Below are 16,497 nucleotides of genomic sequence, written 5' to 3'. Positions count from 1 at the left end.
CCCTTTTGGTGTTTTAAGCATTATGTTATGCTTTAGCTATTGAAAAATAGCATATCTACAAGCTCATAGCGCGCCACCGAGTGGCGCGCTATGAAAAATCGTGAAAATGTGACACAAATCTTTGAGTATCTATATTCTTTCAGAGCAGAACGTTTTTAACTCAAATCTTTGCTTCTGGGGTGGGGAGTCCCTGGAAAAACATATTATCAGGTCAGAGCAAAATGAGAGCATTGGGATAGGTTACATTCAAAAGTTATGCTATAATATAGCATAACTTTTGAATGTAACCTATCCCAATGCTCTATATAGCCTACATATACAGTAAAATGTAGGCTATCATTGTTTAAAACAAAAAAAAAGGTACCATGTACTTTGGAGTACTTGACGATCTGCTACTTTTGATGCTCTTGAATTTGAATTCTGCAAAAAGTAACTGTGACCTTTCCAACCGACAGATAGAGATGATATAGAGTGAGTTTTAGAGTTTTATTAGGATCCCCATTAGCTGGTGCATAGCAGCAGCTAATCTTCCTGGGGTCCACACAGAACATAAAAACATGACATTCGACATGAATGACATTACAGGACAAAGATATATAAATAAAATAAAATAAAATAAAAAATATTTGATCAACAATTTTCCTTCATTTTCCTCATCCACCTTCTGATTCCCCATTTTCTTGGAAGAGAAACAAACCAAAAAGCATATCATCAGTTACATATTAGCCTTCCATTATCCTGGGGTAGAAAACAAAAGTAGAGATAAAAATTTAAAATATTATCCTAATCATGATCATGACAATATCTACAATAATATGTACTTGCATGTATAAGCACACACACGCAAGCCCAACACATGCTTGCATGCATGCATGCACACACACACACACACACCTCTCCCAGGGAGCACACTTTAGCCCAGTTTCACTCTGCTGTAGTTTGTGCAACAGAGAGAGGTAGTAGAGAAAGAGAGGGAGAGAGGGAGAGAGTTGTGTGGGGGGTGGTTTGCATGTCAAGCAGAGTGGCGAGGGGCACAACCCTCCAGAAGAGAGGTTCAAGCTTCAAGAGAGCTCGGTGAGAGGAGGATAAAAATGAGAGAGAGAGAGTTATAAGTCTGTCTGTTCACAACATCAGGAGCCACGTGCACCATCTCTCTCTCTCTCTCTCTCTCTCTCTCTCTCTCTCTCTCTCTCTCTCTCTCTCTCTCTCTCCTCTCTCTCCTCTCTCTCTCTCTCTCTCTCTCTCTCTCTCTCCCTGCTCCCCGCCTTATCATCACAAAGTGACAGCCAAGTCGTGTTCTCAGAGTGTCTCCAGAGCCACTTTGACTTTTAATCACACAAAGACCTGGAACGCGTTTGTGTCTCCTTTATAGCTTTTAACCACTTTGACCATTATTTGAAACTTCAGCTGTTGAAAAATAGCAGACCTATGAGCTTGTAGATCTGCTATTTTTTTTAGAAAAATCGTGAAAACGTGTACAAATATTTGGATATATTGTTTCACAGCAAAAACGTTTTCTTTTTTTTAAAACTCAAATCTTATGCTTCTGGTGCGATCTCTGGAAGAAAATATTTTGAGTTGGGTTCGTGTTCGGCGGCCAATTATACATATCATTGCTGGGGTCCTTGACGCGACATAGTTTGAGCACCACTGACGTAGAAACGTATAGGTCTTTCAGAAAACTGTCATGATTTAGAATGAAGACATAACTTGTGTCCTCAGGTCTAAATGGGTTAAAATAGGTCAGGGCAGTGCAGTCTCCACATCTCTGCTATACCTGTTAGTGTTTCCGTGACACACACAGAGTTTGCACAGTTTCTGTGTCCATTCAGAACGGGAACCCCTTGTGGTGTGTAAAGGGCCTTGCAAACGGGGAGCGATAAACCCCGCCGCCTATAGTTAATTTTCAATGAGACGCGGTGAGACAACGCATGCGTATATATTTACGTGAGCGCGGTCCCGTGAATTTGTTGCGGGCGTGCTCGTTTCGTGCACATGCACGCACAAAACGAGCGGTCGGTGGGGACAGCGAGGCCAGCGGGGAAACGTTTTTATCGGCTCTCCATCCATGTAACTATGATCGTATTGTTGTTCATGTCGCAAAAAACGAGGGCGAGGCTTCATAGGTGCGTGCCAGATTGAGTTCAGCCGTCACATTTATCAACTAGGAACGGAATTAAGCAAGGATCAGCTGTTTGCGATCACTTCATGAATGAGTCCAAAAACCGATGCATCGAATTTGAGGCAGATTTTACACTCCATTGATAAATGAGTGCCTATAGTTTTAGTCATCAAGACCATTTTTTGCCATAGTATCAGTCGACGAAATCAACACGGGGCATCAAGAAATATGGATTATGAATATTGACTGCATTGTGACGTTGTGGTCTGTGCCTCTCACACACAGTGGACGGTGTGGTGAAAATTGACTGTGACGTTGTGGTCTGTCAGTGTCTCACAGTGGGACGGTGTGGTGAACCTTGACTGCATTGTGACGTTGTGGTCTGTCAGTGTCTCACAGTGGGACGGTGTGGTGAACCTTGACTGCATTGTGACGTTGTGGTCTGTCAGTGTCTCACAGTGGGACGGTGTGGTGAATATTGACCGCATTGTGACGTTGTGGTCATGTGTCTCTCACACACAGTGGGACGGTGTGGTGAATATTGACCGCATTGTGACGTTGTGGTCATGTGTCTCTCACACACAGTGGGACGGTGTGGTGAATATTGACCGCATTGTGACGTTGTGGTCATGTGTCTCTCACACACAGTGGGACGGTGTGGTGAATATTGACCGCATTGTGACGTTGTGGCCAGGTGTCTCTCACACACAGTGGTGACGGTGTGGTGAACATTGACTGCATTGTGACGTTGTGGTCTGTCAGTGTCTCACAGTGGGACGGTGTGGTGAACCTTGACTGCATTGTGACGTTGTGGTCTGTCAGTGGTCTCACAGTGGGACGGTGTGGTGAACCTTGACTGCATTGTGACGTTGTGGTCTGTCAGTGTCTCACAGTGGGACGTGTGGTGAATATTGACCCGCATTGTGACGTTGTGGTCATGTGTCTCTCACACACAGTGGGACGGTGTGGTGAATATTGACCGCATTGTGACGTTGTGGTCATGTGTCTCTCACACACAGTGGGACGGTGTGGTGAATATTGACCGCATTGTGACGTTGTGGTCATGTGTCTCTCACACCAGTGGGGACGGTGTGGTGAATATTGACCGCATTGTGACGTTGTGGTCATGTGTCTCTCACACACAGTGGGACGGTGTGGTGAACCATTGACTGCATTGTGACGTTGTGGTCTAGTGCCTCTCACACACAGTGGGACGGTGTGGTGAATATAGACTGCATTGTGACGTTGTGGTCTAGTGCCTCTCACACACAGTGGGACGGTGTGTGGTGATATTGGACTGTGACGTTGTGGTCTAGTGCCTCTCACACACAGTGGGACGGTGTGGTGAATATTGACTGTGATGTTGTGGTCTAGTGCCTCTCACACACAGTGGGACGGTGTGGTGGATATCAGTGTTGGAACTAACGCCCTTACATTAAGTTACTTTAGATAACAAAACGACGTTTTGCTGTAACTTGTAACGTAACTCTTTACATTTTCCCATTCAGTAACGCCATTATAGTTACTGTGTTTTCAATGGGGGAGTTAGTAGTTACCCACGTTATGTAATGTAATCCAAAAGAACCGTGCATGGGCAGGGCATCAGTATTATATTGATATCATTAGACTGGATATTGTCTGTGATTTTGGATATTGTACTATTGGCGTAAGTGTTAAGAGTAGAGCTTAAAACACACCACAACTGGACCAGTGACATATTATGTTTTCCTTGAAAACAATGTGTCTGAATTGGAAAATCTTATATTTTTTTGAAAACCTTAATTATTTTATGAAGTAAAGTAAAGTAACTATAGTAACTAGTTACTTTCATAATGTAGTAACTAGTAAAGTAATTAGTTACTTTTTCAGACTAGTAACTTATAACTATAACGAATTACTTTTTAAAAGTAACTCGAACAACACTGGTGAATATTGACTGCATTGTGACGTTGTGGTCTTTCAGTGTCTCACAGTGGGACGGTGTGGTGAATATTGACTGCATTGTGACGTTGTGGTCTGTCTGTGTCTCACAGTGGGACGGTGTGGTGAATATTGACTGCATTGTGACGTTGTGGTCTGTCTGTGTCTCACAGTGGGACGGTGTGGTGAATATTGACTGCATTGTGACGTTGTGGTCTGTCTGTCTCTCGTACACAGTGGGACAGTGTGGTGAATATCGACTGCATTGTGACGTTGTGGTCTGTCAGTGTCTCACAGTGGGACGGTGTGGTGAATATCGACTGCATTGTGACATTGTGCTCTGTCTGTGTCTCACATAGTGGGACGGCGTGGGACCCTTCCCGGACGCGGCGGACCCCCCTAAAGGGGTGCAGATGCTGTGGCACCCCACCATCGTGAAGCCCTACCTCACCCTGCTGTCCGAGTGCTCCAACCCCGACACCCTGGAGGGAGCCGCCGGAGCGCTGCAGAACCTGGCCGCCGGGAGCTGGAAGGTATGCAGGAAAAACATATACGTTTATAAATACACTCTGTACGGTGGAAGAAATATGTGACCAGATTTGACTGAGAGACTACATTTTCGTTTTTTCATTTCATATGAAAGCAGCATTATGATAGCTTCAAATTGACCTATTGGTTGTTCAGTTTGACCCACCAGTTTTGGAGATATGGCTTATTTATAGAGTAATGTCTTGCAGAAAACAGCGAGTTGAGAAAACAGGCTTGAAAGGTTCACTTCTGTGGTCTTTAACATTACACCTACACTTATTTCAGACATGCTCTAGTATGTGAAGAGTCTGCCTGTGCTATTAACTCATTTTGAAATTTCTCCTCTGGTGAAAAGCTGGCAGTCTCTCAGTCAAATCTGGTCACATATGCACTGGTCCAAACAGACCAAAAGACCAGAGACATCTCTCTCTCTCTCTCTCTCTCTCTCTCTCTCTCTCTCTCTCTCTCTCTCTCTCTCTCTCTCTCTCTCTCTCTCCCTCTCCCTCTCTCAGTTCCATTTAACGGAACTCTGTTGGCATGTGATGAGAAAAAATACGTTCACGTTCCCAAAGAAAGTGTCAAATGAACGGCAAACAAAAACTGGGAAATGATGTACAACTAAAAGAGAATAAAGGAGAGAATCAGAACAAGGTAGAGGAGATCAAGTACAGTAAAAGGTTTCCGATATTTGAAGCTTGTTTCAAAAAAGCACACTTGTTGGGTTTCTCCTATAGCGTATTCAACAACAGCACACCAGAATTGTGTAAACAGTAGGGGTGCACGATTATGAAATTATGAACGATCTCCGATTATCTGCAGGGTCATATCTGCCGATACCGATTCCAATATCATACAGAGGACCACAATGGAAATAAGCCTAGGCCCTATAGGGGCTTGGCCCAAAGCCTGTTAATAAAAGTATTCAATCGATCAATAAATATCATATACTCTTAAGTGTCTGTTTTCACAACTAATTGACTACTGAATGAGATGAGTACACACAAATTAAATGTAGATTTATTTATTTTGTATTTATTCTTTGCTGGTGAAAACCGATTCAATAATCTGTATTATTTTGAGACCGTTCCGATACCGATATGGCAGATTCCGACTATGCTACCACAGAGTAAACAGAGCTGTGTCACATTTCACTTTAGAATAACTATCTTACAAAACATTTGCTGTTAGGAATACAGTATAGCTCTATAAGTAGCTAAGCGTACCTTTTGTGTACAGCTTTTGAAGCAAATAGCAGCACTTTCTTCAGGTTTAGCAGTCACCTGGTATAACATTTTGAAGACGAATAGCAGCAATTATTCAAATGCATTTAAATCAATCAGCACGCACGCACGCACGCACGCACGCACGCACGCACGCACGAAACGCACAATTATATGTCGAGGTCAACTCGGTACAGATGCAGGCATATACACATTAGTAGTCCTTAAGGTCTCTCTCTCTCTCTCTCTCCACTGCTATTTCACCATTTTGAAATGTTTTTCTTTTTTGAGGGGCTCCTATATTCAGCGATTAGTGTAGATTTTCGTCTTACACGGACATTGAATTCCCATTGGCAATGCATGGATAATATCCGTCATACGTGGACGAGCAAATCAGTATTTTTGTCCGACACAAACATTAAATTCCTATTGACAACGAATGGAAAATGTCACGTCATAGTGTCTGAGCAAACATGCATAGTGTCTATTGTATGTCATGATGACTTTGCCTTTCCCACCGAGTGGCGCGCTACGAGCTTGTAGGTCTGCTATTTTTGAAAAATCTAAGAACCACTGACATAGAAACATAGCTTTTTCAGAAAACTGTCAGGATGTAGAAGACATTTTTAGAATCTGATCTCAGGTCTTAACATGAGGCAGAGTGGGAGCTATAGTGTGGCTCACTCTGCCTCATGTTATACTGTAAGTATAAGCTTGGAATAACCCTGAACAGACCTTGAAACGGTGCAATGGACATTCATGAATATATCGCTACAGATAATCATCCCCTGACTATGGCCTATAACTGCAACACACATGCTTAAAGTCAGTTGTTGTTTCATGTTTTAAAGATCTAGTAGTGTGTGTGTGTGTGTGTGTGTGTGTGTGTGTGTGTGTGTGCGTGTGCGTGTGCGCGTGCGCGCGTGCGTGCATGTGTGCGTGCATGTATTTTCTTTCTCCCAGAGCTAGCAGGAGCTAACTAGCTAGCAGCAACTCTATTAGCTCACTGGTAAAAATAAAGAAAGGTATAATTGTTAGCTCAGTGGCCTTGTGGTTAGAGTGTCCGCCCTGACACTGGGAGGTCGGGGGTTCGATCCCCGGCCGGGTCATACCAAAGACTGTAAAAATGGGACCCAGTGCCTCCCTGCTTGACACTCAGCGTCAAGGGTTGGATTGGGGGTAAGTCCCTGTGACATACTAGCGTCATGTCCAGGGGGTATACTTGTACATCAAGCTGCCTCACGCTACAGAAACAGGAGATAGGCTCCTGCCCTATGGCTCATGGCTCGGCAAGGCTAATTACTTACTTATAATTGTGCGGGAGACCCGGGTTCGAATCAGGGGTAGAACAGGAAAGTTGTACAGTTTGGCTTTAGTGGAGATACAGTAGAGGACGACATTTGTTTCGTCCTGTGCGGGATTCTTACGGGATTGGATTAAAATTGTTAATTAATCCCAGGATTGGGACGGGAAGTCAATGGGAACGGAGTGGGGATGACATCAATCATTATATTACCACAGATGAACTGTTCCTGGTGCCATATCATTTGGATTAAAACCGCTATGAAACACAGTAATCTAAAGAGAACACAGAATCCATTGCCTTTCCTAAATGACAAAAAAACAAGGAGTGGGAGTGATTTTGAGTGAGAGCGGGATGGGTTCAGGAGTATCTATAAGTGGTGACGGGATTGGGTTTTTCTGTGGGAGTGGGAGCTCCCGTGTCAGTCTTTAAAACCGCTCTGAAACACAGTAATCTAAAGAGAACACAGAATCCATTGCCTTTCCTAATGACAAAAAAACAAGGGGAGTGTGGGAGTGATTTTGAGTGAGAAGATGGGTTCAGGAGTCATTCTACCATGAGTGGTGACGGGATTTGTGTTTTTCTGTGGGAGTTTATTGTTTATTGTTTATTTGGGAGCCCCGTGTCAGTCTCTAAGTAAAGGGTGCATCGGCCAGTCAGTTTTAGGAAAAATAAACATTGCTGAACAAATTGGGATACTTTTTTGAAACCTTTTAACAACACAAATCCTGAAGTGGGCGGTCTCTAGTGGCGCAACATTTGTCAACCTTTCAGCCTTGGTAGGCCTATATATGGAATTCAGGCATTTTTGCCTTTTTATATTTTGAACAATGTGTTCCATCACGCTCGTTTGAAGCACAGCTATGACGCCTATATGTACTTCAATCAATCAGCTTGAAGTGGAATTGCTTCCCTGAAACGACCTGTTGTATAATGACTCACTCCCGCACTCAGCGTCACTCAGCTTAATGCTGTCCAAGTGTGCAGAATTCAGATCCACCACAGGGGAGCAGTTAGAAGGAATAGGAAAATGAAAAATATGCTTTTCACACTTTTAGAGCATATCCCGTGGTCATCATTATGGCCTAACAATCCATGCCAAAACAATGGGGAAAATTTCCATTTTTGTGTATTTTTATATCAAAAGTCCATAAAAAAGACCATTTTAATTACTATGAATAACAGTTGATTTCATGCATGCACCTGTTTTCATATACCTGTTTGATTCGCATCCGTTTCAGAGTAAAATGCCCCAAAAAGCCATTGCACCCTGTCTTTAACACAATGAGCGCCGGGATTTCTTTCAAAATAGGAGCTCGGGGTGTTGGGGCAGATATGGCAGCTTTTACTCTGAAATCCTCCACTTTCCGTTCCGTACAAAAACCGGGAGCCATAATGTTGCATCATTACCTCGCGATGATTATTACTATTACTGATTAAATGTGAAGTATCATTTCTTTACTTACTATTGTACTTTTACTACACTACAAACATTTTGTAACTGTAGTTCCTTTGTAGAGTTAAATTACTAATTTATTAGTATTTTACAAACAAACATACATTAACCACTTCAGCACTATACTATATACCATTTTCAGAATATAAAATATAATATTTATAAATATAAATATTTTTTTACTTGTACTTTTGGTACATTAAGAATATATTCCGATGCTACTGCTGCTACTACTTTTGTACTGGATACTAGACTTTTTACTTGTAACAGAGTATATTTCTACGAGGTGGTATTGCTATAAAAGAAAATGTAGTATAGACCTACTTTTCTTTTCTCCAGCACTGCATGCATATACAGGTATGTTGTGCCAGGCAGCAGAGTCCCCTCTCAACAAAACGGTTCAAACGGTGGGAGAGAGGGAGAGAGGGAGGGAGGGAGAGAGAGAGAGAGAGAGAGAGAGAGAGAGAGAGAGAGAGAGAGAGAGAGAGAGAGAGAGAGAGAGAGAGAGAGAGAGAGAGAGAGAGAGAGAGAGAGAGAGAGAGAGAGAGAGAGAGAGAGAGAGAGAGAGAGATGTCTCTGGGGTCTTGTAAATGTGTGTGGGAGGGAGGTGTGCAGCGGATGTGATTTAGGCTTGTAGAGAAGCTCCCGTGTTGCATTCTATATTCCCCCTTGGCTCCCCGGCCCGCCCCGGCTCTGCATAACAGAGGAAGGAAGAGAAATGGAAGACACGGCCAGATAGAAACAGACATGGGAGAAGGAGAGGAAGGGATACAGGTGGACTCCAGGAAATCCCATTTTCTATTCCAGTGAATTCATTACCGCGCGCTGCTGCTGCCATTCTCTCTGTGTGTGTGTGTGTGTGTGTGTGTGTGTGTGTGTGTGTGTGTGTGTGTGTGTGTGTGTGTGTGTGTGTGTGTGTGTGTGTGTGTGTGTGTGTGTGTGTGTGTGTGCGCGTGTGCGTGTGTGCCCCATAGCGATGATTTGATTGGCTGAGCACGGAATTGAGGATAAATAAAAAGTGAGGACAGAAAAGTGAGGACGCCCAATTGCGATTGGCCCGGAATGTGATGATGTATGGTGATAAGAGCACCCCTCACTTCACACAGGGTGTGTTTTTTCTCTCCATAAATCATGTTGAAACAATGGGAACATTTTGGATTTGACTAAAATCCAAAATGTTCCCATTGTTTCAACATGATTTAGTAGTATTTTGATGTAGTAGTAGTAAGGTAGTAGTATACTGTAGTAGTAGAAGTAATATTGCATTGCATCGCAGCCTTCCAATCAGCCTTGTCAATTATTCAGCCTCATCCTGTACGTCCACTTACCTAGTTGGCAGCAGCTAATAATCAGTAATCACTGCAGGTACTTGCCCTGTCATGTCACGTTGACCTGTGTTGTTTGGTTGTAATTGTTCCCACTTCCCAGTGTGTGCACTCACTGCACTAGCAGCGCTGAGAGTTGCGATTGCATCATTGTATAGCCTATGCTGCCTTCCAGTGTAAACCTTAATCCATTCTGGACGGTGTTTTAACTAAACATTTTGTTATACTTTAGCTATTGAAAAATAGCAGATCTACGAGCTTGTAGGTCTGCTATTTTTGAAAAATCGTGAAAATGCGGCACAAATCTTTGAATATATATTCTTTCAGAATACTTTTTTTTAATTTCGACGTCAGGCCTAAATGGGTTAAAGTAAAAAAATGTTTAATCAAGCTGCTTTTGTGTATTTTTCTACTTGGCTGTGTATGCTGTTCATGCTTAGAAGTACGATAATACACACTGACATTATTTTTTAAATTTATTTTATTAATTATTATTATTATATAGCATTATGTTATGCTTTAGCTATTGGAAAATAGCAGATCTACAAGCTCATAGCGAGTGGCGCGCTACGAGCTTGTAGATCTGCTATTTTTGAAAAGTCGTGAAAATGTGTCACAAATCTTTGAATTATATATTTCAGAGCGAACATTTTTAACTAAAATATTGGCTTCTGGGGGGGGGGGGGGGGGGGGGGGGGTCCCTGGAACTACATATTTTTAGATGGGGGTCCGTGGCCCAATAGAGATAATTCTGGGGGTCCTTGACATGAAAAAGGTTGAGCACCAAATGTTTGGATTTTGAAGCCTTTTTTTTAATCAACCTCAGTCCAAAATGGGAAGTTAAAAATGTCTGTGTTCTACTTGGGGACCCAACCAGCAGCTCCTGCATGTCACACATGATGCTATTAGTCCGGGGCAGTTTGCAGCGCTGCGTCTATACTGGAGGAAGAGCAGGTCGTCCAACGATCCCTGGGTCGGCGGTTCGAATCCCGGCTCCTCCTGTCCACATGTCTTAGTGTCCTTGGGCAAGACACTGAACCCTACATTGCCTCCAATGAGTCGGTTGGTGTGAGCTTACCACCATTGGTGTGTGAATGTGGGAAGTGAGGACGCTGGCGTCGACTGTTCGCCGCTTCACCTCCCAATGTATGAATGAATGAACCATTGTAAAGCGCTTTGAGCACTTGGAAAAGCGCTATAAAAATGCAATTCATTAATGACACACTGTGTGGGAAAACTGTGCGAGCCTTGCTCCACCCCACAGCCTATAGGACAGGCACACTTATTTGACTTGAGAGCTACTTTCAAAATGACCAGCTGAACAAGATCTATACCCACTGAAATAATGTATTATACCATCGCTAAAAATAGTTTAAAAATGTACCTGAGGGGGCTTTGGAATAGCGGAGCTGGCATTACATATTAAAGACACAGACAGTAACACTCATCAAGCAATCAAGTCACCTTAATTCATTTTTTAATATTTAAATTAAATATTATAGGGGCATGTCGTGTGATCTAACTGCACAGCCTTTGTGACCCAGGGCTCCAAACTAACGTTTTTCACCAACATCCCGGAACTGTCCCAAAATACAATTTGAACCGTCCCAACGTGAATGCATACAGTCCCGATGTTTTTTTCTTTTTAATTTTGATGTCATTCTAACCATTCACACTAAGGTATCAAGGTATCATAATAATCATAAAAAGCATTCATCCTTGAAGTAAATGCCTTCTTAGAATCTTTAGATCAGCCCCAGAGGGGTAACCAATAATTTGGATGGGTTGCCAGTTGCATTTCTGAATATGTGCAAAGTAATGGAAATCTGAATAAAATTAAATAAATCCATGTTTTCTAAGTTCATATTTTAGTAAAAGCACAGTCACAATACAGAATATTTAGGCAATTAGTAGGTAAAAGCTTTTACCTACTAATTGTGTGTGTGGCACTGACAACGTCGTTTTTCACTGACGTGCGTCAGAACCTCAGGCTCAGACACATAGGTCAATGCACAGCCTCAACTTGCCCACTGTGATCTTTTCACTTGCGGGTCGAAGTTGTCATTGTGGGGTATATATCACACACCTATAACACCTCTGGTGTTAGGTGTGTGATATATTTTTATGGATCTATAAAGGATCTTATTATCTTGGAGGATGCATCCAGCACATTGTTCCAGCCACCGTGCACAGTCTGTTGAGAGCCACTGTTTTGTATACAGTATTAATTTGCGACAGTTTCCTTACATATATAAATTTTTGGAATGAATTTTTTGTCATATGAAAGCTTTTTATGTGGAAAAGGGATTGGGTACATCTCCTTGTGCTGCAGGGAGCGCTGAGCCTGTGAATGGTCTGTCTTGCCTGTTCTTCTCCCTTTATTTTATTTATATATCGTTTCATAAAAATGTTTATCCTCTTCAAATAACGCAGCATTGTTCTGACTGCTACATGAGGGTACAGACTCCTGCGCCTGTTTTGCGGGTTTCTCTCTGCAGTAATAGTTTGTGGCTGAAGTGTTGCCGGTGCCGCTGCAAACATGTATGCAGCGCTGCTAGTCTCATGCTGCCCGTAGGTGTGCACTATATGCACATTTTCACTGCAAAAAACTCTATTTTATAGTCCCCGGGACGTAGCGGGACCCCCTGAGGGGCCATCCAGATGAGGACGATTTTGGTGTTTCTGGGGCAAGTAATTAGCCGATCTGTCGTTTTTGTCACACGGAGACGGCGTTTTGGGGGACTTAAACGGCTAATTTTGAAACTACCTTCCAGAGTGGGAAAGTTTGGAGACGCGACTTTGTCGTCTCCGTGTGTATAGCAAATGCCGCCTAATTTGCTGAAACGGTGATGTCATAGTCCCCTCGCCCCCTCTAAACTATAGTGTTAATGGTTTATTTCACCATAACCACTTACATATAAGTATCACAGCTATTTTATATTTGCACATAATGTCTATAAATCTCTTATCCAAAAATAGACGATCGGATCGCATGCCCGCATGAGCTTGTAGAGGAGCTATTTTTGGAGAACAGATATAAATTATGGTGATTACCAATCTGGAAAAACAAGAAAAAAACGGATGATCTAATACATTATTGTTACTATTAAATGGTGTAGTGTAGAATAGATTAGTATAGCTATACAAGGTAGGCAGCACAGCCAAGAGCCACCGCGCGTTCCTCTCAGGCAGGTCTGACTGCGCAGTGCACACTGCACAGCATGCATCCAGGACCTCATCAAAGGGCTTCTCTTCTTGGGTGGAAATTAAACATTCTTTGTGTAACTTCAAAACGGCTTTGCATTGAGAGACCCCAGGTAGGATAAACACATATTGTTTACTGTCCATATTCCTCTATAAACGGCCTGTTTTCACTGTTTCCAATTGCTCTTTTTTTTAATACTTTTGTATAGCCTATGTGCAATGATTAGCGCTGTGCTGCCAGCAGGTGGAATCAATCTAAACGACTAAACGTACTACAACGTTCTATTGAAAACGAAGCAGTTTACCGGTCTCGTCTAGACATCGTACATAATTAACATAACCGCAATGTAGACGCAGTAAAGTTTTATATCGTTCACAAACTTAGGCGGGGAACAGCCCGCGACGTCCTCGTGTACCCAGCCCCTTAGTCTGGAGCCCTGTTGTGACCTACTGGTAGATCGCAATCTACCTTTTGGGCACCCCTGGCCTAGGAGGAGCATATAGAAACTCCAAACTTTTTTTCACAACCTCCTTAGTTGCACACGCTATATTTGTTTTATAATACACATACTGTGCACAATGTTGGGCAGTAACTAGTTACTAGTAATATGTTACTGTAATATTATTCATCATCATTTTTCGACCGCGGTCGAGATCATGGATTTCACAATGCCATGCCAGACTTCCCGGTTCTTCATTGCCATCCCCAGTTCCTGCTTACTGATGCATGTGTCCCTAGCGATGACATCAGGGTACGACAGTTTTCTACCTCTGGTCTGCTTTGAGGCAGGACTCCAGAGAAGAAGAGAAGATATAACTTCATTGTCAGCTCTGTATAGCAGTGGCCGGCAAACTGTGTTCTTCTGGATCGGACTAGTGAAGAAACACGGCGAAGGTTGCCGTATACTAGATTAGTCGATGGGTGGCTCTTCCAAGACAGATTTTGCGCAAATATAGTGGCTTTGAAGTCTATTGACTAACGAGCCATGCTACGAGCTGTCTGACAGAATGTGTGTTCAGGCTGTAGTAGAATATCAAGTTTGTAGTTGTAGTTGACTCTACAAGTAAGACGCGCGAACGCGGGAAGCGAACGCAGCTCGTAAATTGCAATAACAACAATTAGAATAAATTACGTACTTTTTAAGGTTTTTTTTAAGATCTTTTTTTAAGTTAAGTTTTTTTTAAATTCTTTTTTTAGTGTGTGTGTGTATGTGTGTGTTTTTTTAAAGTTTTTTCTTTAATTTTTTTTTTTTTTTTTTTTTTAAGTTAAGTTTTGTGTGTGTGTGTGTGTGTGTGTGTGTGTGTGTGTGTGTGTGTGTGTGTGTGTGTGTGTGTGTGTGTGTGTGTGTGTGTGTGTGTGTGTGTGTGTGTGTGTGTGTGTGTGTGTGTGTGTGTGTGTGTGTGTGTGTCTGTGTGTGTGACAGTTTAGGCCATCTTCTATAGTTAGTGCTCACTGCGTTCGCAATAATATTAACCGTGGTCTTCTCCTGTCTGTCTGTGTGTGTGTCTCCCCTCCCGTGCGTGCGTGCTCCATAGTGGTCGGTGTACATCCGCGCGGCGGTGCGCAAGGAGAAAGGCCTCCCCATCCTGGTGGAGCTGCTGAGGATAGACAATGACCGGGTGGTGTGCGCCGTGGCCACCGCGCTGCGGAACATGGCCCTGGACGTCCGGAACAAGGAGCTCATCGGTGAGTGGAGCAGTAGGCAGGGGGTCCCCAAACTTTTCATGTCAAGGACCCCCTAAAATAACACTCATTATATAGCCTGCCGGACCCCCCCATTTGAAGAGAAGATGTTTGCAGCTCTATAGCGGTGATTCTCAACCCGTTTAATTTCAAGAACCCCCAGTTTGATATGCATTAGGCTATACCCCCATTTAATGGCATTTCTATCTCTGGGACCCCCAATTTATATTGTAAAATCAATGTTAATTTAACCCATTTAGGCCTGACCTCAAATTTTTTAAAAATCTTCTAAATCCTCCAGTTTTCTGAAATACATATTTTCACGATTTTTCAAAAATAGCAGACCTACAAGCTCGTAGCGCGCCACTTGGTGGCGCGCTATGAGCTTGTAGATCTGCTATTTTTCAATAGCTAAATTACAACATAATGTTTAAAACACCAAAAGGGGTTCCCGCCCAAAATGGATTAATTTCAAGAATCCCCAGTTTGATATGCATTAGTAGGCTATACGGACCACCCCATTTAATGGCATTTCTATCTCTGGGACCCCCAATTTATATTGTAAAATCAATGTTAATTTAACTCTGAGAGTGTATAACTACAAATGGAACCATATGGAACCGTTAGGATCCATTTGGTTCCATTTCTAGTCTACACTCTCAGAGTTACAGACCCATAAGGGTCCATTTTGTTCCAAACTATCATTTAGCTGGGGACCCCCTGGAACTCCCTCAAGGACCCCTGGGGGTCCCCAGACCCCACTTTGGGAACCACTGGCGTAGAGCAGCGTTGATTATGAACAGCACATTCTGATTTTAGTTTTGGTCATGGTCTTTTGAATAGGTTTAAATTGGTTTAAAGGACCTATAACATAAAATTCAACTTTTTCAATTTATTTTGTGTTTTTGGGGCTCCCATATGTGTTTTCTATCCCCACAAATAACCAATTTTGAACTATCAGGCTTTCATATCATATGGGTGTTTTAATGGAAATTGCTCTCAGGAACAGCTCAACTGATTTTGGCCTCATCGTGATGTCATCAATGTCACCCTACTTTGTATAATTCCTCCTCTTCTTCAGTCTTCAGTTCCAAATTTGCATTTCCACTTTGTTAACAATGTCCACCATTGTTGATTTTCCAAGCTGGCATGGAATGGAAACAAGCCTGGTTTTATCTAGCATCAGTATTATAACGAATCAAATATTAAACAATCTGCATATCAGCACCCCCACCACCTCAGAACATTGTGGTACTGCAGCTAAAACTGCTTTCAAAGTCCAGAAATAAATGACAAGGCCTGGTTATATCAGAGTGGTGATTGAGGCTCAAACCATTAGAAATAACTTTGATGGACATAGACAATAAAGCAGTTTTAAAATGCATTGTTATTTGCGCTTCAAGTCACATTTTAGCTCTACGCTCTTGTGAGCAACTCTGAGTATACGACTGTAGGCTATATTACCATGCATCTATTTGAAACAGGTACTGTTTGGTAAAAGTGTATCAAGGCTCGGTGTGTTGGTGTGTGCCTGGATGGGGCAGAGTATAGGCCACAACCGGCCTGGGCCGGTTCAGTCAAAAGTGTCAGGATCGAGCCACTTTCTTTTTAACATAAATTCCTGACCATAAATGTGCATAATTATAGAGAGTATGCACATGCATGATTTTCCCATCAGGACACGCCCCCCTCATCTAGACTGAGTGGCAAAACATTGAGCAGCATGGAGTGTTGG

General features: G+C 42.6%; 1 protein-coding gene across 1 annotated transcript in view; it reads right to left on the bottom strand.

The window, feature by feature from the left end:
• LOC306913334 (catenin delta-2-like) overlaps positions 1 to 16,497 on the bottom strand; it is a gene marked incomplete at its 3' end in the record, with an annotated part of 786,501 nt that overhangs the window by 107,307 nt on the left and 662,697 nt on the right. The window contains exon 18 of the mRNA XM_079489921.1: positions 4,494 to 4,568. Within this exon, the coding sequence (XP_079346047.1) occupies positions 4,494 to 4,568 (75 nt within the window). The remainder of the gene's footprint in view (positions 1 to 4,493; positions 4,569 to 16,497) is intronic.

This window comes from Electrona antarctica (genome assembly GCF_951216825.1).
Source record: "Electrona antarctica genome assembly, chromosome: 20".
Taxonomy (NCBI): Eukaryota; Metazoa; Chordata; class Actinopteri; order Myctophiformes; family Myctophidae; genus Electrona; species Electrona antarctica.
The sequence above is the reverse complement of the archived record's forward strand: the minus strand, read 5'-3'. Positions and strand labels throughout refer to the sequence as shown.